Source organism: Sinocyclocheilus rhinocerous, unplaced genomic scaffold, assembly GCF_001515625.1.
Source record: "Sinocyclocheilus rhinocerous isolate Xijiao unplaced genomic scaffold, SAMN03320098_v1.1 scaffold943, whole genome shotgun sequence".
NCBI classification, from domain to species: Eukaryota; Metazoa; Chordata; class Actinopteri; order Cypriniformes; family Cyprinidae; genus Sinocyclocheilus; species Sinocyclocheilus rhinocerous.
The window spans coordinates 398,600-422,018 of NW_015626129.1; the positions used below are offsets into that span (position 1 = coordinate 398,600).

Here is a 23,419-nt window from a genome sequence, read left to right on the forward strand (position 1 = left end):
AATTACATGATAGAAAAGGTCAAAAACTCACCACGAAGAAAGATATTTTAGGTCTCACGTTTTGATTGTCTCCTTGTTATTAGTACTCATCAGTACTTGTTATCAGCCAAATGAAGTACGGAAAATTGTGAACAAACAGGGTAAGGGATAAGAGGTGAGGTGAGCTAATCATAGATTGAAGACCCAGGTAAACAATGAATTAATCTGTTCTGTTTCTTATTGCAGTTTTGTATTGTTTGTAGTGTGATCAACGTTCGACTTTGTAGATAGAACTTTTTTGTTTTCTAAATAAAAAGTCCTAAAATGTGCATAACTTTAAAAACAAAATCACATGATGTAAATATGTTGCAACCGAATAAGAATATGTGAATAACTCAATTTTGACAAAAATGTTAGAACCTTATAATTCCAAGGTGACTAATTGTTCATTAGCCTAATTGTTTAATGAAAGAATTTCCCACTGCAGTTTTTTTTTCTCCAAATTGCAGGCAGGTAAAAGTTTTTCATATAGGCTATTCAAAATGTGTATAACAATATTCCGATAATTTGTAATTTTATTATTTTCAAATGTAGTTTTTTTTACTTTTTCTGTTTCTTTTTTTATTATTATTTTAGTTCACGTCGAAAAAGGACCGAACTTGTTACATGTTTTCAATTTATTTTCCAATTAATATCAACCTCCTTATATAAATATATGAAACTATGTTCATTTAATATTTTAAACTTTTAATGATGTTTATTTTGTAATATGCTTTGATTTATACAGGAGTCAGGACAGAACAGATAAAGCCCCTAAAACACAAAGCAGAGGTTTGGAAAATTGGGAGTTCACATACTGTCTTCTTAAAACGCATCCTGAATGAATACATCCTGATCATTAATTTATTAGGGCATTTATAGGCCAATGGGCCTATGATTTTATATATAATGTAATGCTTCATGAAATGGTTTATGTGTGTGTGTTAAATAATACAATGATAAAAATGTGTCAGTCTAACAAATCTGAAAATACTGTACAGTGCTTTGTTTTTCCACATCTTTCTCCCCCCTCTCTCTCCCAAACACACACACAATGTCTGAGGGTCCCTAGAGTGCGATCACAGCCTCAGCTCAGTAATGAAGTGGATCTCCTTTTTCAAATGACTGAGGAGGGGAGAGATAAAAAGAGATGATAGAGGGAATTCAAAGAGAAAGAGAGTGAATTCAACCACAGCACGCTAGAAATAAATAAAAAAATCACTTTCATCAGATTACACCACTTCAAATAGACACAAGTGGTTTTTCACATTTGTACAAGTTGCGGTAATTGAGTGAGCTCGATGAAATGTGTTGCCCTTGAACCAAGGAAACCAGTTACTGAGTACAGATTTCACCTCACAAAAAGGGCCGATGAGCAGACCTTACATGCCCTCGCAGAGCCACCAATGAGTCTGTGCCATTTTCCAAATATGCGTTTAAAATACATTTCTAATCATTCTATTAATTTTTGAATTGATAAATGTAAATTTAAATGCTTTTAGTATTAAATCATAATTTCAATTTAATAAAATAAGAATCGTTTACCCAATAAATGCGGTAACAGTGTTTTTTACAATGTCCTTGTTAAACATGTTACATGTACTTACTATAGAAAAACTGTCTGACTAGCCTTAAACCAAACCCTAATTCTAACCCTAACACTATAAGTACATTTTGTTAAATAATATTACTCAAATGAAAATTTGCTGTAAATTTAGTGATGTAGATGTAGATGAATTAGTTTCTTCATCAGAACGGAGTTGGTGAAATGTAGCATTGCATTATTTGCTCACCAATGGATCCTCTGCAGTGAATGGGTGCCGTCAGAATGAGAGTCCAGACCGCTGTTCAAAAAGTAATCCACACGACTCCAGTCCAACAATTAATGTCTTGTAAAGTGAAAGCTTCTAAACGTCCATCCCCTGTTGTCCTCTCACTGCTTTATCTGTGCATATTACTCTCCTGATTCAGATGAGACAACTTTTTCACTGGAGAAAGTAATATTATGGATAGAGGAATCATATTTTGGCCAGAAGCAATGGTTTAAAGTTAAAAACATTGTAATGATGAATTTGTTAATTACAAACACTCAGCTTTTCACTTCACAAAACATTAATTCATGGACTGGAGTCGTGTGGATTACTGGATTATTGTGATGTTTTTATCAGCTGTTTGAACTCTCAATATGACGGCACCCATTCACTGCAGAGGATCCATTGGTGAGCAAGTGATGTAATACTAAGTTTCTCCAAATCTGCACTGATGAAGAAACAAACTCATCTACATCTTGGATGACCTGAGGGAGAGTAGATTTTTGGCATTTTTTTCATTTGGGTGAACCATTCCTTTAAATGTATAATTACACTGTAACAAGGAAAGTGGAATAGCATACTACTCTTACTATTATTATTATTATTATGACTTCCATTTGCCAAAATGTAGAATACACAACAAACTTTAGGCTTAATGCAGCCTACAATCCTACACATTACATTAAACATCACTGGTGAACTTCACCTCACTTCTCAATATTACCCTAAAAGAGCAGGAACACACAGATGTGTAAAGACGCCTCTGCAGGACAGATTTACTGGAAAAGTGTTGGCAAACTATGATCTCTGATGCAAAAGATAACCGTAACATTTGCTGATGTCATTTGTCTGCAGGGCAATGAGAGGCAGAAATGAAGAGAGGTCAAATGGAGCGGTAAACAATTAAGACAGGTGTAGAGATGCCCAAAGGGTGCTGTAAGTTGATACTATTTTCTTTTAATTTGTGCAATAAATATCATCCTCCCTTTGACAGGTATGACTAACGATTTCTACACCCCTCCATCCCACTATGTACAGGCTGCAAAAGAAACAGCTGAGATATAAATCAAAATCTTTTGAGTATGTGCTTCTCCAAATGATGCCCTGAAGATGGTAGGTGTCCATTGAAACCTGTTGGTGAGAGACCACACACACACACACACGCGCGCGCGCTTACTAAGGTCTTCTAACTTACTTCAACGTTTATGTATGATGTCTGGTTCATATGTGGTTTACACATTGTACAACATGCACCTTATACAAAATTAAAATGATTTTTTTTTATATTTTAGCTAAAGCCAAAGCAAATCATTAGAATATTATCTGGAAAACATTTACTTTGAAATTGCAGTTTTCCATATTAGAGGGGAAATGGCAGATGTACAGTATAAACCTGAAAACATTTTCAATTTTATTGAAATTTATTTGTAGCACTTTCCACTGAATGCTATTCTAAAGCTTTACAGCTTTATTTGGCACCCTTAAAAATAACAACTATATCTAAATGGACATACCGGTAATATTTTATGCTATAATTAATTAACTATTCTTATTATAATTAATGCTAATTGTAATGACTACAAACTTACGATTGTTTAAGAATTTTTGCGTAGTTAAAATATATTCTTCCTATTATTATTTATTAATCATTTTGGCTAATTGAGGACGTCCACAAATATCTAGTTGTGAGGATATTTTTAGAATGTTAAATACAGTATATACCGGTCAAAAGTTAAATAATTAAAACATTTTAAAATGTTTTTGAAAGAAGTCTCTCATAAGGATGCTTTTATTTGATCAAAAATATAGTAAAAACAGAAATTTTGTAATAATTGCAATATAATTATTACAACTAAAGGAAATGTATTATATTTTAATAGATTTTAAAACGTAATTTATTGCTGTGATGGCAAAGCTGAATTTTCAGCATTATTACTTCAGAAATCATTCCAATACGTTGATTTGATCCTCGAGAAACATTTCTTATTATTATCAATGTTGAAAGAAAGAAATTAATTTCTATTCAGCATTACATGGCTCTGAGAGTAAATATATTTATAATGTTAAAATGCTGTTCTTCTTTCTATTCATAAAAGTATCCTCAAAAATGTATCACAGTTTCCACAAAAATATTAAGCAGCAAACACAGTTTTTAGCATTGATAATAATAATAATAACAACCATTATTAATAATTAAGCACTAGTATGGTAATAATTGAGCGCCAAATCAGCATATCAGAATGATTTCTAAAGGATCATGTGATACTGAAGACTACAGAAAAATTTTGCTTTGCATCATAGGAATATATATATATATAGTTTTGTTTTTTTTTCTCGAAAAATTACTTCTTTTTTTTTTTTTTATTAAATGAATGCAGCATTGGTGAGCATAAGAGACTTCTTTAGTATATTGTTTATGGAAAATTTCCCCAATTGAGGATGTCCTTAGACATCCCAAAATGGAGGTCTTGTCAAATTTTATTAATTTCTTGGGGCGTATTGTCCCCAAACTATAGTTAAATAAACCCACACACAGACTGAAGGAGGTTTTAAGCAAAGCCGCACTCCTTGAACAACTTTGATCATGGTTAGATTCCATGCTCTGGTTTCTGTTTGTAAAGAGCGCTTGTAAAGACTCTAAAGATGCTTGGTGGAAGTTGAGAGAGAAACCATGTCTGGGAGGAAGGAAGTGATCTGGAGAGGTGAAAACATAAGCCGATGTACCTGAAAGACTCGGGGTGCATTTCTTAACGATAGTTAGGCTTTGTAAACCAATTCCACAGACATGATCCTCAAATCTCCACACTATAGGGTGTGATTATCCCGAGCAAACTCACCACCCTGTGAAATCACATGGGTGGGATAGTGCCTCGCGGGCGCCCGCCTGTCTCTAAGCAGTAAGCCAATCCCCTGGAGTCTAAGCGCTGTACAGACACACATCTTTGTCTGTCTCTCAAACTCTCCCCATCATACAGCCGTCTTCCCTGTCAGTCATGACACATAACAAAGAGATGTCTGTTTGGTCTACACACCTGACCCCTGCCCAATGAATATTACCCCACACCACGACTAAGAGGCCAGACACATTCTTCTGTTATCTATACATGAATAATTCTAAGAGGCAGATTACTAGAACACACACACACACACACACACACATATTCTCTCTCGACTTCCACCAAGCATCTTTATATATATATATATATATATATTCAACTCAAATTGTGAAACTCGTGTATTAAATAAATTCAATGCACACAGACTGAAGTAGTTTAAGTCTTTGGTTCTTTTAATTGTGATGATTTTGGCTCACATTTAACAAAAACCCACCAATTCACTATCTCAACAAATTAGAATACTTCATAAGACCAATAAAAAAAAACATTTTTCATATGTAAATATACACACACACACATCTTTATATATATATGTGTGTGTGTGTGTGTGTGTGTCAGGGAGGGTCTGTAAGTCACTCACCTGCACAGAACATGAAACTAAATATTAATAAAAAAAAAAAAAACACCTCATTGAGGGGAAAAACAAAGGAATTTGTTGAAATATTTTTAAACATGCATTTTAAAAGACACATGAGTAGGCCTATTGGTACCAGGACTGAAAAAAATGCATCCATCCTCCACTTAAAAACTTTGGAAAAAATACAATACATATATTACATGTATTGACCATATTTTAAATAGTTAAATAAATGTGTTATTAGCTACAGTTTTATGTATATATATATATATGTTTATATTTATAGGCCTATTTGAAATATAGAACACATGTTAACTTATAGTGGGACAGACTATATCTGGTCTGGGAATCTGCCCCAATGGCAACCTGCCATTAAATAGTATATGTACGAAAAATAAAATTACCTTATTATAATGATGACATTATTGAACTATTGTTATTGTTGCTGTTGTAAAAATTGTATTTTATATTTCTGTATACCAAATTCTTGATTTAGTTTAAAATTAAATTATAATCAATTACAATTTACCTAATAAAGTTCTAATAAAACCTAAAAACAAGTTTATAAATTTACATTGCGAAAAAAGAAAAAAAAATTTACATTGCGGGAGAAAACCGGAACCGGAACGTTCAACTGAGTAAGTCGGCGCAGACCCGGAAGTGACTTTAACGTTGTGGAAACACCTCATTGAGGGGAAAAACAAAGGAATTTGTTGAAATATTTTTAAACATGCATTTTAAAAGACACATGAGTAGGCCTATTGGTACCAGGACTGAAAAAAATGCATCCATCCTCCACTTAAAAACTTTGGAAAAAATACAATACATATATTACATGTATTGACCATATTTTAAATAGTTAAATAAATGTGTTATTAGCTACAGTTTTATGTATATATATATATATGTTTATATTTATAGGCCTATTTGAAATATAGAACACATGTTAACTTATAGTGGGACAGACTATATCTGGTCTGGGAATCTGCCCCAATGGCAACCTGCCATTAAATAGTATATGTACGAAAAATAAAATTACCTTATTATAATGATGACATTATTGAACTATTGTTATTGTTGCTGTTGTAAAAATTGTATTTTATATTTCTGTATACCAAATTCTTGATTTAGTTTAAAATTAAATTATAATCAATTACAATTTACCTAATAAAGTTCTAATAAAACCTAAAAACAAGTTTATAAATTTACATTGCGAAAAAAGAAAAAAAAATTTACATTGCGGGAGAAAACCGGAACCGGAACGTTCAACTGAGTAAGTCGGCGCAGACCCGGAAGTGACTTTAACGTTGTGGAAACGTGAGGCGATAGTGTGGAGCTGCTCACATTTCAATTCACTGAAAAGAGTTAAGAAGCCGAAACCTAATAAAACATGTAAGTTCACTGTTCTGTGCACAGTATATCATTAAAACTGTTGGAGCGATACCGCTGGGACTGAAATAGTCAGTTCGTAGTTTGATGACCGCTGAAGAAGTCATTTAGCAAGACTAATGCTAATGTTAGCAGCTACAATGAACCTTCTGTTGTACTGGTTATTAGGATTCTCCTCTCTAAGCGAAATGCAAATATAATCTTTTTGTGTTTGTTTTGTAAGCGTTGTTTTCGTTTGTCCAATTGATTGGTTATTGGGTGTGTTTCTCATTGTTTCTTTCTGTGCACTTTATTTCTGAATCGTTATACTGTTAATAACTTGCTGTATTGTTTAATGTTTATCGCTGTTTCTCAAACATGAAACAAAGCTTTAAGATTTGTGGTATTTCTGACATATATTCTTCATATAAATCACTGAATGCTAAATATTTTCCAACTAGTACCTGTATACACTGCTGTTCAAAAGTTTGAGATCAGTAAGATTTGTAATGTTTTTTTTTTTTTAAAGAATTATTTTCTGCTCATCAAGATCGCATTTATTTGACCAAAAATACAGAAAAAAATTTAATATTGTAAAATATTATTACCATTTAAAATAATGGTTTTCTATTTTAATATACTTTAAAATATATTTTATTTCTGTGCGTCAAAGCTGAATTTTCAGCATCGTTACTCCAGTCTTCAGTGTCACGATCCTTCAGAAATTATTCTAATATGCTGATTTATTATCAGTGATGAAAACAGTTGTGCTGCTTAATATTTTTTTTGGAAGCTGTGATACTTTTTTGGGATTATTTGATGAATAAAGTTAAAAGGGGCAGTGTTTATTTAAAATAGAAGTCTTTACTTGCAAATATAAGTCTTTATTATCACTTTTTATCAATTTAACTCATCCTTGCTGAATAAAAGCATTCATTTCTTTAAAAAAAAATACTGACCCCAAACTTTTGAACGGTAGTGTATATCGTTACAAAAGATTTCTATTTTGAATAAACGCTGTTCTTTTTAACTTTTTATTCATTAAAGAATCCTAAAAAAAATAATAATTAAGTGGCAAAACTGTTTCCAATATTGATATTAAATCAGCATATTACAATGATTTCTGAAGGATCATGTGACACTGAAGACTGGAGTAATGATACTAAAAATTCAGCTTTGACTCACAGAAATAAATTACATTTTAAAATATATTAAAATTACTGAGAGGAGGTGCAACCAAAAATCAAAAAGCCATTTTAAAGTATATTAAAATAGAAAACCATTATTTTAAATTGCAATAATATTTCATATTACTGTTTTTTTTTTCCTTCTGTATTTCTGATCAAATAAATGCAGCCATGATGAGCAGAAGAGACTTCTTAAAAAGACATTACAAATCTTACTGATCCCAAACTTTTGAACGGCAGTGTATATGTTATGTACTGTAAACTGATATTTATCTCAGCTCTTCATCCAGACATTCTAACTCCTGAAATTCCTTATTGTCCTTATTAGGAGTTTGTTAAACAAGCCCAAATCTGAGATGACTCCAGAGGAGCTCCAAAAGCGAGAGGAGGAAGAGTTTAACACCGGTCCACTTTCAGTACTCACCCAGTCTGTAAAGAACAACACACAGGTTCTTATCAACTGCCGCAACAATAAGAAGCTATTGGGCAGAGTCAAAGCATTCGACAGGTACCTGATGTGTTTGATTTATGAACTATAATGTTCTCAGTGACTACACACTGTTTTTATTTACTTTCACAGATTTCTGTTGAGCCGATCGCATCCGATACAAATATTAGAACACAAAAAGCTTTTATGCCAAGACAGTGGGTCTTATTTACTAATAATTGTGTGGATTATTTCATATTTGTATGCACAGGAGAAATCTTCAGCCTAACACACACAAATTTGTTCTTAGCCTTGTTCTAATGTTAATGAGTGTTCTAAACGAACACCGTGTGCATGCCCAAACCATCTTCATGTAAGGGTGTTCCATATCTTTACTTTACAGCCTTTTACTTTTAGCATCATTTTTAGCAAACATATGACATACTCTCGTCTGAGATATGTGCAGCAAGATCCCTGCGAAACGCCATATGTGCCATCCTCAAAATCAGTTCAAACACAATAAACACTTTTTATCCAGACCTCTTATTAGCCAGCTGTATATATGTGTATCTGCGTTGTTGTACAGAGAAACTTGCAGCTTGAGCTATAACAGTTTTTTCTTACTTTTTACCTGTATAATAAAGTATATAGTGTATAAGATTAAATACGTGTATGGGTCAAAGACGAGATGTCCCGTTTTGGACAGACAGATTTTTACATAACAGATATATTTATGTAAAAAAACGTGCTTTGCTTATTACATACATATTACATACTAACATACTTATTCTGACCTGTACTTACTAAAATATATAAAAAAAATAGTGATCATTCTAAATTTTATTATATTTCAATTTTTGTCTTGCCGACGAATGTGTAAAACCTAGTGGTTTGAAGAATAGTGGCAATGTTTGGTAAAGATTTAAAATTACAATAAATTTGTGTTTGGAGTAAATTTTAGTTCAAAAGTCTTTGGTGCAACATTATATTTAAAGTGATCAAAGATCGAACTAGTGTAATGGCATTTTGAACAAAAATCTGATCAAAATGATGTTCATCTGGAGTTTGTTTCAGGAGTTCAAAACGGCTTGCAAAGCTTCGGCTGGTAAATAGGGCTGGGTATCGATTCAGATGTCCCGATTCGATTTCGATTCGCATGCTCTCCATTCGATTCTCGATTTTTTGATTACATTCAGTGAATATAGTTTTAATACAAATGCTATTGATATTTCTAAAAAATGAACAGTAAACATCAGTTTACAAATAGTGAATTAATTAAAAGAAATAAAGAACCACATGTCTGTATTTTAAACCTATACTTTTTTTTTTGTATGGGTCCTTTTTTAAACAATAATAGGGCCCTATAAAATGTTATAAATTTTATTTTTAAAATTTGCCCAGCCCTACTGGTAAGCACCTTCAAACTATCATTGGTCAATGGCGATTACATAATAAGTAGGTGTGCTCTGGGGCTCTGCCTTTGACGTGAAGATCTTCTCTGGTTCATTTCATTTGTTCAGTCTCTCTAAGTCAGAGGCGAGTAATGCCGAGTTCACACTGCACGATTTTAGCCCCGATTTTTCACTCGCCGACAGGTTTTGCGAAATCGTTGACAAATGCCCGACATCGGAGGCAAATCGGTGCTCGTTCACGCGAGTGACAATCACGCAGTGTGAATTATCAAAGACGTGATCTGAGGGAATCGCTGATGCGTCGCCGACGCCCACGAAATATTTGGCATGTTAAATATCTGGAGCTGTCGGCGATTCACAATCACGCTGTGTGCAATGAGTTCTGACTGAAAAACACATCGGCGATGACCTACAGCCAATGAGAGACCAAGATACAGGGCAGCGGGAAGTTCGGGGAGGAGTTATATGAAACGTAGTTTGCGGATCAGTGTTGGCAAATCCGCGATTGCCTGCGGTTGTTTTTTATGTCAGCAGGTTGAAGCGACCCCAATAACGTGATATTCAGGCCCTGGAATGTGAATTGTACCAGGAGAACCCCGCCCAAAAAAATGGTATTTTACCCATATAGGTTATTACCATATACAGTGGGTACGGAAAGTATTCAGACCCCCTTAAATTTTTCACTCTTTGTTATATTGCAGCCATTTGCTAAAATCATTTAAGTTAATTTTTTTTCCTCATTAATGTACACACAGCACCCCATATTGACAGAAAGACAGAGCTGTCGGCGATTCTTCCTATTGTAGACTGTAGTCATGCAGTGTGTAACCTCCTGTCGTCGTTCCATCGTGCAGTGTGAACACAGCAACAACTGAATGCTACCCCAGATAGTCGTTCAGTGTGAAACCAACAGTGATGCGACGTCTTTGAAAATCGTGCAGTGTGAACTCGGCATAAGACATAAATACACTGGAGCCGCTTTATAGTTGAAATTGAAGTTGTAATAATAAATGAAAGCTGAAATGAAACTGTTTTTCATGTTTAATACTGTAAGGCTGTTTGCTTTAAAACAATTGAATTACAAAGATCCTATTGCAGAGCTAGTGGAAACATGTTCACATCTGTGATCAGATGCTTTCTGAACTGCTGTTTTCTCACCGCTGTCATTTTTGTTGTGTTTATTTTGTTGTTGAGAGTAAAAACGTGCGGCACATATTTACATGTTCAGCCAAACGCCGTTCTCAGCCGCATGGGTGGTGTCGGGATGTTTTCGAACATTATACTGATGCTTGCATATATCATACATTATTTTCTGATGTTTTTTTTTTACCCCTAAGCATGTGCGGTCGCAGCACAGGACTGAAATGTCACATACACACTTTTTTTTTTACGAAGCTGATTGTGCAGGTAGTCTGATTCGAAGCTTTATGCTGCAATTATTCTTCTATTTAATAGATTTATGATCTGCATCACCTCTTTCTGACAGATAGGAAATCAATTCAGATTTATCTCAGTCAGAATGAAAAGACACACATGCTTTTCATTTTGCTTGAACTGAAATGAATTGGGTCACGTCATATTTAGATACAAGTGGTAAACAAAAAAAGAGGTTTTCATAATTTAGATCTTCACGGTCTCTTTTCTCTGGATTTTCAGGCATTGTAACATGGTTCTAGAGAATGTGAAAGAAATGTGGACGGAGGTGCCCAAAAGTGGCAAGGGCAAGAAGAAGTCAAAGCCAGTCAACAAGGATCGGTACATCTCAAAGATGTTCCTGAGAGGCGATTCAGTCATCGTGGTGCTGAGAAACCCACTCATCACCGGGAAATAAACCTGACGTGTAACACATCTGTTCAAGTACAGGCGATCTCCTGGACACTCATACACCAGCTCACCTGTGAGCTCAACTCTCATTGACTTACCGGCCCGTGTTAAAGTGTTAATTAGACCTTTGAGCAGATTAAAGCCCCGTTCACACCAAGAACGATAACTATAAAGATAACGATATTAGCGTCCACACCAGCGGACGATATCGTCTGTTTATTCTAAGCGCACGCTCGTCTGCCGCTTTAAATTCTCTAGCTCGTTACAGCGGGATGGATTCTGATTGGCTGTCAATTTTTTTTTATCGTTAATCAGCTGGAGAAAAATCGTTTTGAAAGTGATTCCAACGATATCTTTTCTCCTTGTCTTTATCGTTCTAGTTGTGGTGTGGACTCTGCTATTCTTTAATATTGAGAACGATTTTTAGCACTATATCTTTATCGTTAGCTTTATAGTTATCGTCCTTGGTGTGAACGGGCCTTAAGTCTTTTGCACTCAAGGAACAGTGCAGTTTGCCTTGTGCTGCAACAATTGTATTTTGATGGGAAATCTTTAGCATCATTTGAAAAGATACAAAGAAGATGCCATTTGAACCTTTTTTGTTTAAGTTGTACAAAAATGTGCTTTTTTTCTAAATAAACGTTTGGATATTCAAACCTCTAAATCTATTGTATGATTCTATCAGAAATTAACCATTAACAGACAAAGCAGAAAGAGTGCTCCTCAGACAAAAGTTTCACGTTGCTGTTTGTCCTCTTTCCTCCCCTCTCACTGTCTGCTGCCCCTCTCATCCTCTCTGTCCCCCTCCCTTCATCTGACTCTCATTTGGTAGAGTCCCTTGGCAGCAGCTTGGGTGTCAGTGTAGATTTCAGCAGGCAGCACTCAATAAGTGACAAACTGCCGTTTAAAGCTCTCTGCATTATTAATGTGACCAGATGTGCTGACTGTCACTTCACACCCCTGCCCTCCACCGTGGGCTCCGCTGACCCCTCGTACTAAAAGACATTTTAAACCATTCCTTTTTGTTTAAACTGATTTGATGTTTTTGAAAATTACAGAAATGTATGTTTTGAAAAATTAGAATAGGCTTTCTGAATGGGGTTTACCATGGTAAAAAAAAAAAAAAATCTAGATTTAATTTGTTTTAAAAGTATATATGGACAAAAGGGTTATCTCAGGACTTGACCTGAGAGGACAGTCTCAGGAAATCACTTAAATATTCAGTGGAACGGTGAAAATCTAACACTGTGTATCAGTTTGGGTTATTGTGATCCACTGGTATCATATTTATTCATTTCTTTTAATGTGTTTTAATACAAAGCTGGATAAAAACAAATGTAAACTGATGGAATCTGCTTCGTTAAGTTATATCAATTGTTAATAAGGGTTATAAGGGTTAGATTAGATTTATTAATTTTACCACTGTTTGATTAGGCAATCATCATGATGTTTATTGCTCAGATTGCTCAGATAAAATATACACTGCTCAAAAGTTTGGGGTCAGTTTTTTTTAAAGATTTTAACTTTTTTTTTTTTTAAAGAAATTAATACTTTTACTCAGGATGTATTAAATTCATCAAAGTAAATATATAAATGTTACAAAAAATTATATTTCAAATAAATGCTGTTTTTTTAGCCTTATATTCATCAAAATATCCCGAAAAATTTACCATAGTGTAAACAAAGGTATTAACTTTTCAATAAAAAATGTCAAAAAAAAAAACAAAACACCCAATCAAATAAGTATAAGTATATTAGTGAGACTGGAGTAATGGCTGCTGAAAATTCAGCTTTGCCAACAGGAATAAATACAATTTTAAAATATATTTAAAAGCAAAAAAAATTGTAATAATATTTCATAATATTACTTTTATGATATTGTAAGTATCACACTTAAGCTCATAATTTCTACCACACCGTGTGGACATGAATGACACCTTAAATTATACAGTTTTACTTTTTGAAGCATCTTGAATTTATTCCTGTTCAGCAGTAAATGGGTGAAAATAATCCCATAAATTTATCTTGGAGCCTGTATGCTTTTAAAAATGAAGTTTTGAGTACAGATTCACAAAAGCTGCTGAAGTATGATCAATGATTGAATGGTAAAGAAGCACTTGAAAATGGATTACAGTACCATTTACAGTGTGTTCATGTGTACCATTTACAATCAGTTCATGACATTTTCCCAGGCTGCTGTGTCCAGCAGTGAGAGGCACATCCTGCCGTGTGGAGTTTTTCCCTGGGCCGCTGCACCTGGATGCTGCGTGTAGGTTTGCCTGAAGCTCTGAATACTAGAGTCCTGACTTACAGGTGATGCTTCAGCCTGAGATCTTATCGTGAACTGCTGTCAAAACTGTGATTTATAAGCTCAAGTCTGCAGTGGTTTGGTCATGTTCGAGATGTCTTTTTTTCAATCATTTTGTGGGGAATTGTCTATTGGACCTTGGTTTGTTTATACAATATGATATGTACCGTCTAAAACATAAATATTAAATACTCATCACTCAGCGGTGAATACTTAATCCTTACTTGGCAAGAAAAAAAAAACGTTCCTGACCTTACTGCATGTTAGTATCCGTTATTAGTAAAAATATTTTCTCCACTTTCTTGACAGCTACATTATTGTACACAGAAATAATCCCATAAAACAATGGATAATGTAATATCCTGAACAACCCACCTATGGCACTCACCTAAAAAATGAACTTTTGTCTTCTTTATGACTTGATTCATTGTGACTTCTATAACTTTGCACAGTTTAAGTCAAACTATTGATCGTCCAGTTAAAAAAACAGCCCCTAATTATTGCTCCAGAAAAAGATGTGAATTAAACCATATTAATCTGGCACTGCATGCTTACTAATTTTAGTTCTCTCACTTGTTCTAAAGGTTTTATGTTAAACAGGACATAATTCAGTGAGTCTGCCCTTCAAAAACCTTTTCTCAATTTCTGAATCTCATTGGTTTACACAAAATATAAAAGCAAATTTTTTTTGGAATTTTTTTAAATTTTTTTTTTACAAATTTGCTAACAAATAGTGCTCAGAACTAAGATAATTTTTGAGCTTTTTTTTTTTCCAGTTACACTTAATCAAAAATCGGTTTTTGATGATATTTAGTGGATGTGTGAGGTCAGTTCTCCTCAAATTAATACTTTTACTCAGTCAGGATGCATTAAATTCATCAAAGTAAATATATAAATGTTACAAAAAATTATATTTCAAATAAATGCTGTTTTTTTAGCCTTATATTCATCAAAATATCCCGAAAAATTTACCATAGTGTAAACAAAGGTATTAACTTTTCAATAAAAAATGTCAAAAAAAAACAAAAACACCCAAGTCAAATAAGTATAAGTATATTAGTGAGACTGGAGTAATGGCTGCTGAAAATTCAGCTTTGCCAACAGGAATAAATACAATTTTAAAATATATTTAAAAGCAAAAAAAAATTGTAATAATATTTCATATTACTTTTATGATATTGTAAGTATTACACTTAAGCTCATAATTTCTACCACACCGTGTGGACATGAATGACACCTTAAATTATACAGTTTTACTTTTTGAAGCATCTTGAATTTATTCCTGTTCAGCAGTAAATGGGTGAAAATAATCCCATAAATTTATCTTGGAGCCTGTATGCTTTTAAAAATGAAGTTTTGAGTACAGATTCACAAAAGCTGCTGAAGTATGATCAATGATTGAATGGTAAAGAAGCACTTGAAAATGGATTACAGTACCATTTACAGTGTGTTCATGTGTACCATTTACAATCAGTTCATGACATTTTCCCAGGCTGCTGTGTCCAGCAGTGAGAGGCACATCCTGCCGTGTGGAGTTTTTCCCTGGGCCGCTGCACCTGGATGCTGCGTGTAGGTTTGCCTGAAGCTCTGAATACTAGAGTCCTGACTTACAGGTGATGCTTCAGCCTGAGATCTTATCGTGAACTGCTGTCAAAACTGATTTATAAGCTTAAGTCTGCAGTGGTTTGGTTCGAGATGTCTTTTTTTCAATCATTTTGTGGGGAATTGTCTATTGGACCTTGGTTTGTTTATACAATATGATATGTACCGTCTAAAACATAAATATTAAATACTCATCACTCAGCGGTGAATACTTAATCCTTACTTGGCAAGAAAAAAAAAAAAAGTTCCTGACCTTACTGCATGTTAGTATCTGTTATTAGTAAAAATATTTTCTCCACTTTCTTGACAGCTACATTATTGTACACAGAAATAATCCCATAAAACAGTGGATAATGTAATATCCTGAACAACCCACCTATGGCACTCACCTAAAAAATGAACTTTTGTCTTCTTTATGACTTGATTCATTGTGACTTCTATAACTTTGCACAGTTTAAGTCAAACTATTGATCGTCCAGTTAAAAAAACAGCCCCTAATTATTGCTCCAGAAAAAGATGTGAATTAAACCATATTAATCTGGCACTGCATGCTTACTAATTTTAGTTCTCTCACTTGTTCTAAAGCTTTTATGTTAAAACAGGACATAATTCAGTGAGTCTGCCCTTCAAAAACCTTTTCTCAATTTCTGAATCTCATTGGTTTACACAAAATATAAAAGCAAATTTTTTTTGGAATTTTTTTTTTTTTTTTACAAATTTGCTAACAAATAGTGCTCAGAACTAAGATAAGTTTTGAGCTTTTTTTTTTTCCAGTTACACTTAATCAAAAATCGGTTTTTGATGATATTTAGTGGATGTGTGAGGTCAGTTCTCCTCAAATTTAACTTGCTGTTTGTGTAGAGTAACCACAGGTGTACAGATATATATATATATATATATATTTGGAACAATATCCAAAATGTTGGTGAATTGTCAGTGTATAAAACCATGTTATACATTATTAATATTACAAACACTCTTACTGTGTTTAAAAACTGGCTTGTTAATGAAAATGTGAATAACACACAGCAAAATACAGAATGGAATGGATTTTTTATTTGAAAGTCATATTTACACGGCTCTATGTTATAGATGCATCATTTGAAAACACAAAATCCTGAAATATAGTTAGGCATATTAGTTCTGTTACTCCTTGCTTTATCACTTGAAATTAAGCTTTTATGAAATGTTACATTTGAAAAGTGTTCTATTTACGTTAAAAATGCCACATACATTTGCTTTTGATAGCTACATTTTAAGGATTTTGGGACTTCTAAATTTCCAGAAATTGGATAAAGCCTTTATCAAACATCTGTGAGTGAAATGTGACCTGAAATTGTTCATGGCATATTTACTTTTGTTGTTACATTACTGCTTAGAGCAGCACCATGTAACTTTTGGCGCTCTAGCGGTTAATAAACAGAACTGCACACATCCCGCGGAAGAACATTCCAACCGGAGCTACTTCTCTAAGTTTGTGTCTATGGCGATTCACGCAGGTATGTGTTACTCCGCAGCGGTGACGACCCGACCAGGCTACAATAGTCCAAATATAAGTACTTATTATAAGTGTACCGTAGTGATTCGGAATAAGACAAAAACGCGGTTTGGAAGATTCTTTCATGATGTACTCGCTCATTATATACATTTGGCAAATTTTGAACATAGAAAAAGTTACATAGTGCTGCTTTCCTGAGTGGCCTACATCCATGAAACCCACTGAAGCACTTCTAGACTCCAGCATTAGGGTCATTCCTAATATTCAGTACATTTTCATATTCCCATCATTATATGACTCAGTTTACTGGATAATATATAAACTCACATGAAAAACAAGCAATTTTCAATCTGCATATCTTCATTTCGCTTCTGTAATGGAAATGTTTCAAAGAAAACACGTTGAAAATCCCATTAACAAACCACCAAACAAACCATTCAACACCTTGATGCAGTAAAATCCAGGCAGTCGAAGTCTTTCAGATGAAATCGTAATTTATTTGACAAAATCATAAATGATAACACAGAAATGAAATATATATATATATATAAAAAAAATGATGACAAAGTTCAAACTGCGTAAATTCGACTTCAAATCTCTAAGAGAGTAGGCTACTCTAACCTAAGTATAATAATCTTCAGAAGTCAAAAGACAAAGGCCTCTGGAGCGTGTGATATGAGCAGAAGAAAAGAAGCAGCTGTCTACTAAAGACGTACTGTACATCCTCTTACAACATCACAACATGTTTATGTCTGATGATCGATAAGCGTCAAACAAGTTTATCCATTGTGTCACTATCTACGTCTTGCCAAATGTGTTCCTCCACCTAAATCAACTTGAAGTTCAAAGCTCATGACAATGAGGTGCCATGATCGTATACAAATACAGGTGAGGCTGTGGTTTTACACCCTTTGAGCAGAAACAGCAGATCTTGGCAATTTTCAAATATCACTCTACAAATTCAAATATCAGTTCTTGGAAAAGAACACTTAGTACCTCAAAAGACAGAAGACAAATTTAGCAAACATCCTTGCATATAAAAATATTTTTGCAGAGAATAAATCCTATCCAAACATCACTTGAGCATAACAAGATGTACGTTCTTAGTTGTCAAATGAAGAAAAATATATATTACGTCAATGGAATATGAGTATAAATGGAAATAAAGAGAATAAATGAATAATACTTGAGTATATGTGTTACATAAGACATTAATATGAATGTAATGTAATGTGAAGCAGCAATAAAAGAAAGAATCATAAAGAATAACTCATGAATGAATATGAAAAATATAACAACACTGAAATTTGCATATAACACCACACCTGATGGAAATTTTGGGAACCTTTTCATGCCATTGTTATAATTAATAAGGTTCTCGAGGCAGACCGGAGCATATTTCTGAAAGTCTGATTTTATAGGAATAATTTTTGAAATTACAACACAAGCACATTAGTCACACACATCAGTTTTCAGAAGGTGCTTTATATATCAAGATTTATCCTGTTTTCCCATTTCATCTTTCTCATTTTTTCTGCTTTCTCGGAGTGTGAAATGAACTTGAATAAGTGTGCTCGGGGTGACTGCTCTTGGCAGGAAAGCTGTATGTTTTATTCAGCAAGTTGAGGCGATAAGAGGGGAAGTGTGATTATGATAGCGATCGGTCACGCGTCGATACTCAGTCTCCCCCGCGCGCGCAACGCGATACTGTCGCCCGGCGCGCGGGGCTCTCACATCAGCCATCGATCGCGCGCGCGGTAACTCGACACGCCGCAGTTTGTTTCCAAGCAGCTCCGCAGCCGCGAGATCAGGTGCTCACTGGGTAGCCAAAGGATGACTGCACAGTCAGGATGCACAAACTGCGCTTGAACTGTGCTGTCACCCTTTGGCTTCTCAACGCTTGTGCGCTCCTGGGGCAAGTTCAAGCTCAAACCGGTGTGCACCGTTTTGCTACGGTTTCCGGTTTGAACGACATGTTTCCTGGAAACGGTGTGCAACGGGGTTTGAGATGCGTTTTCTCTTGTTTGGTGGGTGTGTCAAACATGTCAGCCCAATCAGCAGCAACATGTATGTAAACCACGCGGTATTAAAGAGACAGCTCGCACAATGTAATTAACATCAAAATAAATTTACTAGAGCAAGTATATTGTTTGCACATGTTTATTTACATTAAAGGCAAAATAACTGAAATAATAAGGGCACAAGTATAGATCTGGAACTTCTTTAAGTCTGTCTAAATATAATTTAGTAATTGCAATGTCTTCTGTTCCATATCCTTTCCTTAGGAAAGTGTGCTAGACGCTGATTAATGTAACATAAAAATACTATACATATTTATATATTTTGCTATTGTATTATGGAGTGACACTTTCATAAACTTTTCTATACTGCTCTGATTATATAATGGTAAATATTACAATAACATAGCACAACAAGAGTGATCAGCAATAATGATAAGCCTAATACTCACAATAAAAATAATAAGGTCATATAGATCATAACACAGTCTCGGAGGTAAGAAGTGGATTATCCTTCACCTGAAATGTTTGTCTTTTCATCCTGAAATGCGAGGCAAATGTTGGATCACAATAATTAGGAACCACAGTTTCCACAAATCCCTTCATTTGATTGGGATGTTCTCTTTTATTCTGGAGGGCAAGGGCAGTGACTGTAATATCGGGCGTATTTTGCAGTATTAAACACGTATTTATACCGATTTCATCAGGCTCCGAAAATTCTTCAAAAAGAACACAAAGAATGGCCTTCTCAGCTGCCATAGTTGCAACTCTTGCGTCATCAGAACAGGGTGTTCAACGCACCACCGTTTCCGTTTAAAAACGTTTTGCACTGTTTTGTCGGGGCTGAACGCAGCCCTGATCTCTCTGTCTGTTTGTGCGCACAGCACGTTAGTTATACCTGGCTCATTCCTATTATGCCGTACCAATAAATGTGCTTGTGCTCAGGGTTATTATATTTAACTAAAACCATAAAACAATTTGTTACTTGAAATAAAATAAATATAAAAACCGTAAATATATTTTAGCCCATTTCAGCTAGTCATAAGGCAACATTTCTCATTTTCATTTAGTTTATCTTATCTTGATGTACTAAACTCAAACTAAAATAAAAATGAATTAAAACCATATATTCATTAAAATAATAATAATATAAAAAACTATAACATTATCTCAATGATACTAAAATAAACCTGCTTGTGTTGTAGTTTAAGGAAATATTTGTAAATGTAGGCCTATATTTTGAGAAATATTTAATTATACATTGTTAGTTAATACTTCATTATTTGCTTGGATGGAAAATTATCAGGATGCATAAAATGATGAAAATGGAGAGTTGGCCATCGCCAGAGGTGTAAAGAGTACCTAAAAACCATACTTGAGTAAAAGTACAGATACCTTACAGTGAAAATTACTCCACTACACGTTACAAGTCACCAATTCCAAAACAACTTGAGTAAAAGTCTTAGAGTATCTGATTTTAACAGTACTTAAGTATTTTACTCAAAGATGCACTAGTCAGACATGCCAGTGAAAAACTGTAACGTTGTGGAGAAGCTGCGGAAAACAGGAAGAGGTAAGGATCTATGTGCTGGTATTTCATGGAAAAACTAGAACAAACAATAAGGCAAAAACCAAAGGGAATAGATAGATAAGGTACATAACTGTCACTGGGACGTAACAGTTTCAAAAGGTACTAATATGAACGATTTAGGGGTGAATATAGTACAAAGATGTACCTTTTAGCGTTTGTATACTTAAAGTATGGTCCCAGGGACAGCTTTGTACCTTTTTTTCTGAGAATGCAGGGACATGGCAAAATTGCTCAAACCAAAGTATTTAATTATTAAAAATGTATTTTAATTTAATAGATAATAGCAGTTTATTATTATTATTAATAGTAATAATATTTAATAATCAGTAGGCTGTCTCGCGTCTGTATGTATGTACTTACATCCCCATCTAGTGGTAAACAGGATAAATGGCTTATTGTTTATGTATAGACAAAGATTGTCCACTAGGTGACGTAATAAACCATTATTTCAATTTGCCATGGATTTGAAAATGACTTTGTAAATTTTAGAAGAATTTTCTGTTTGTTTTGCACAAGTCAAGTGATTGCAGATTGCTCATACATTTGATAGTGTTCATAAGCTGGGTCAGTGTTGTTTGGCCTTTGTCCAGAATGCTTTTGGAAATTCTTTATAATTTCCTTTTAGTTGTCAGCCGGTGACAAACACACTCACACAATATGCACAGTGTTCTCCTGATGGTGTTTCATGCTTTATTGCATTACTCTGTTTGTCTCATATTTCAATGCCTTCTGCATTTAAAAGCATGATTCTGGAAGAGTGTAAAGAATGTTATAGGGCCACAGAGTCTGAGGCTCTATCCTGTGAAACTGTGCCATCAGAGCCAGAATGGGAGCTTGTAAAAGTGGCTCAATGGAGGAGGGGTGAGCCTAAAATTACAACTCACTAGTTTCCTTTTAGATAAGACGCTTATCAGAGCAGTCAGATGTGTATAATTCACATTACACAGGCACAAACACACTACAAAAGGTCTTTTGATAGTTGTACATCTGTGTCTTTTCTCATGTGTTCTCTTCTGAACCAAAATGACATGCCTGACAGGATGAAAATCTGATTATGTAATTATCAAAGGCTTACATAATTACTTCAAAAGTTTTTTTTTTTATCATCTCTGTGAGTGATGTAAACTGCCTTCTGCAGGAGTATGGATGGTTTATAATCGGACATGTTTGTCAGACATATCCATATCTACTCTGGCATTTGATTTTGAAGATTTTATTAGACTTCCAGACATGAGACAAACTATTTGTGCATGAGAAAGCGAGACAGCCAAACAGACAGGTGGCAGATGTGACACACATGGTTGGATATTTTCCATCTATCCAAAGAAATGCCAGTAAATGAGGTGATATTTGATCTTTACATATGCAAGCTATTTCTCTCTTTTTTTTTTCTTTTTTAATTTAAATGACTTGTGTGGAGACATGTTGTCACTTTACAGATGCCACATCATTTTAAAGACCATTTTCAACTTGGCCTATATATTACAAACATATAGCTAGATAGATAGATAGATAGATAGATAGATGAACATATAACACCAGCTTTTTGAAAATGAACACAGCATACAACACACTCTGACATACAATAAACATTTCACGTGGGTATTGTAAGCATAGGCTATAATACATAAAACAAATATGTAATGTACAACACACCACATATAAAGATGGGAGATTATATTAAAAACTTTTTAGTCAGAAATTAGGGCTGGACGATAATTCGATAACAATAATTATAGAGATATAATTTCCCTCGCGATATAATTTTCCCCGATAAAACGATATTAAGAGTTCGATAAATGTTCGATATAATGTTTATGCGCCAAAAGCGGAACGAAACAGCGCGACTCATTTGAAGCGCGCCACTCGGACCGTTTATCCGCTCTGGATCAAAGTTCAAACTGCTGCGCGGCGCGAGCTCACTAGAGCAGATGCGTTTACTCGGTCACGTGAGCACTAAGCAGCGCTGTGAGATCCAGTGTGAAGCTATGAAGGTAGAATGACGTCAAAAAGATTTGCATGTGCAGGGTAAGTTCAATCTACACATCGCCATCATTTACCATGGATTTACTGTAGGCCTAGTAACACTCACTGCACCATGGTATTGTGTCAGAAATGTGGGATATTCACATTGAATTTTATTACAGGAGTAATGGTATATAATTATAGCATGAATTTGTGATTAAGCTATAGCATGTGTGCATTTACACAGAGTGTTTTTAGACTACTGTTTTTCATACAAATAGGCTACCTAAAAACCATATATTTGTTTGTTTATCATGATTTAAATGTATGCTACTATGGGAGACCAATGCTTAATAAAAAAAAAAATTAAAAAAAACGTGGTCAGAATAAATTTAATAAAACGGAGATCGCTACAATTTTTACAGATGTTACTGATTTTGATAATGAACAAAAATTTACCTCCGCATCCTAACTCAAGCTACTATCAAATGTGCATTTCTAAGATGCAAAAAGTGATATTATTATTATTATTATTAATATTATCAGGCAACCCAAACCTGTTTCTTTATTTGAAACAATATCACTCATTAGAACATGCAGAAACTAAGAAATTAATATTGCTATTTAGATATTTATTTTGTTAAATCATTATAATGAGCCCAAATTAATGGTCTTGTTTCTACAACTTTCACGTTGGAGCAAAAATCTGGCTTTAAACTTGAAAGAAATAAAGATTTGACATTTATCGTGATACTTATCTATATCGACTGATATGAAAAAAATTATCGTGATCATTTTTTTTATTTTTTTATTATCGTGATCATTTTTTTGCCCATATCGCCCAGCCCTATCAGAAATATAACTCGTCGTGTCATTCCCATTAGCAGAATTTAATTTGTAACGCAGGGCTGGGATT

The 23,419-nt window shown here is 34.2% G+C and overlaps 1 protein-coding gene across 1 annotated transcript; it reads left to right on the top strand.

Moving 5' to 3' along the window:
* The first annotated feature begins 6,572 nt into the window (after positions 1-6,572).
* LOC107710959 (small nuclear ribonucleoprotein Sm D2) lies at positions 6,573-11,718 on the top strand. Its single transcript, XM_016515861.1, has 3 exons — positions 6,573-6,695; positions 8,187-8,366; positions 11,354-11,718. Coding segments are annotated over exons 1-3 (357 nt in total). The 5' UTR covers positions 6,573-6,693; the 3' UTR covers positions 11,529-11,718.
* The last annotated feature ends 11,701 nt before the right edge of the window (positions 11,719-23,419 follow it).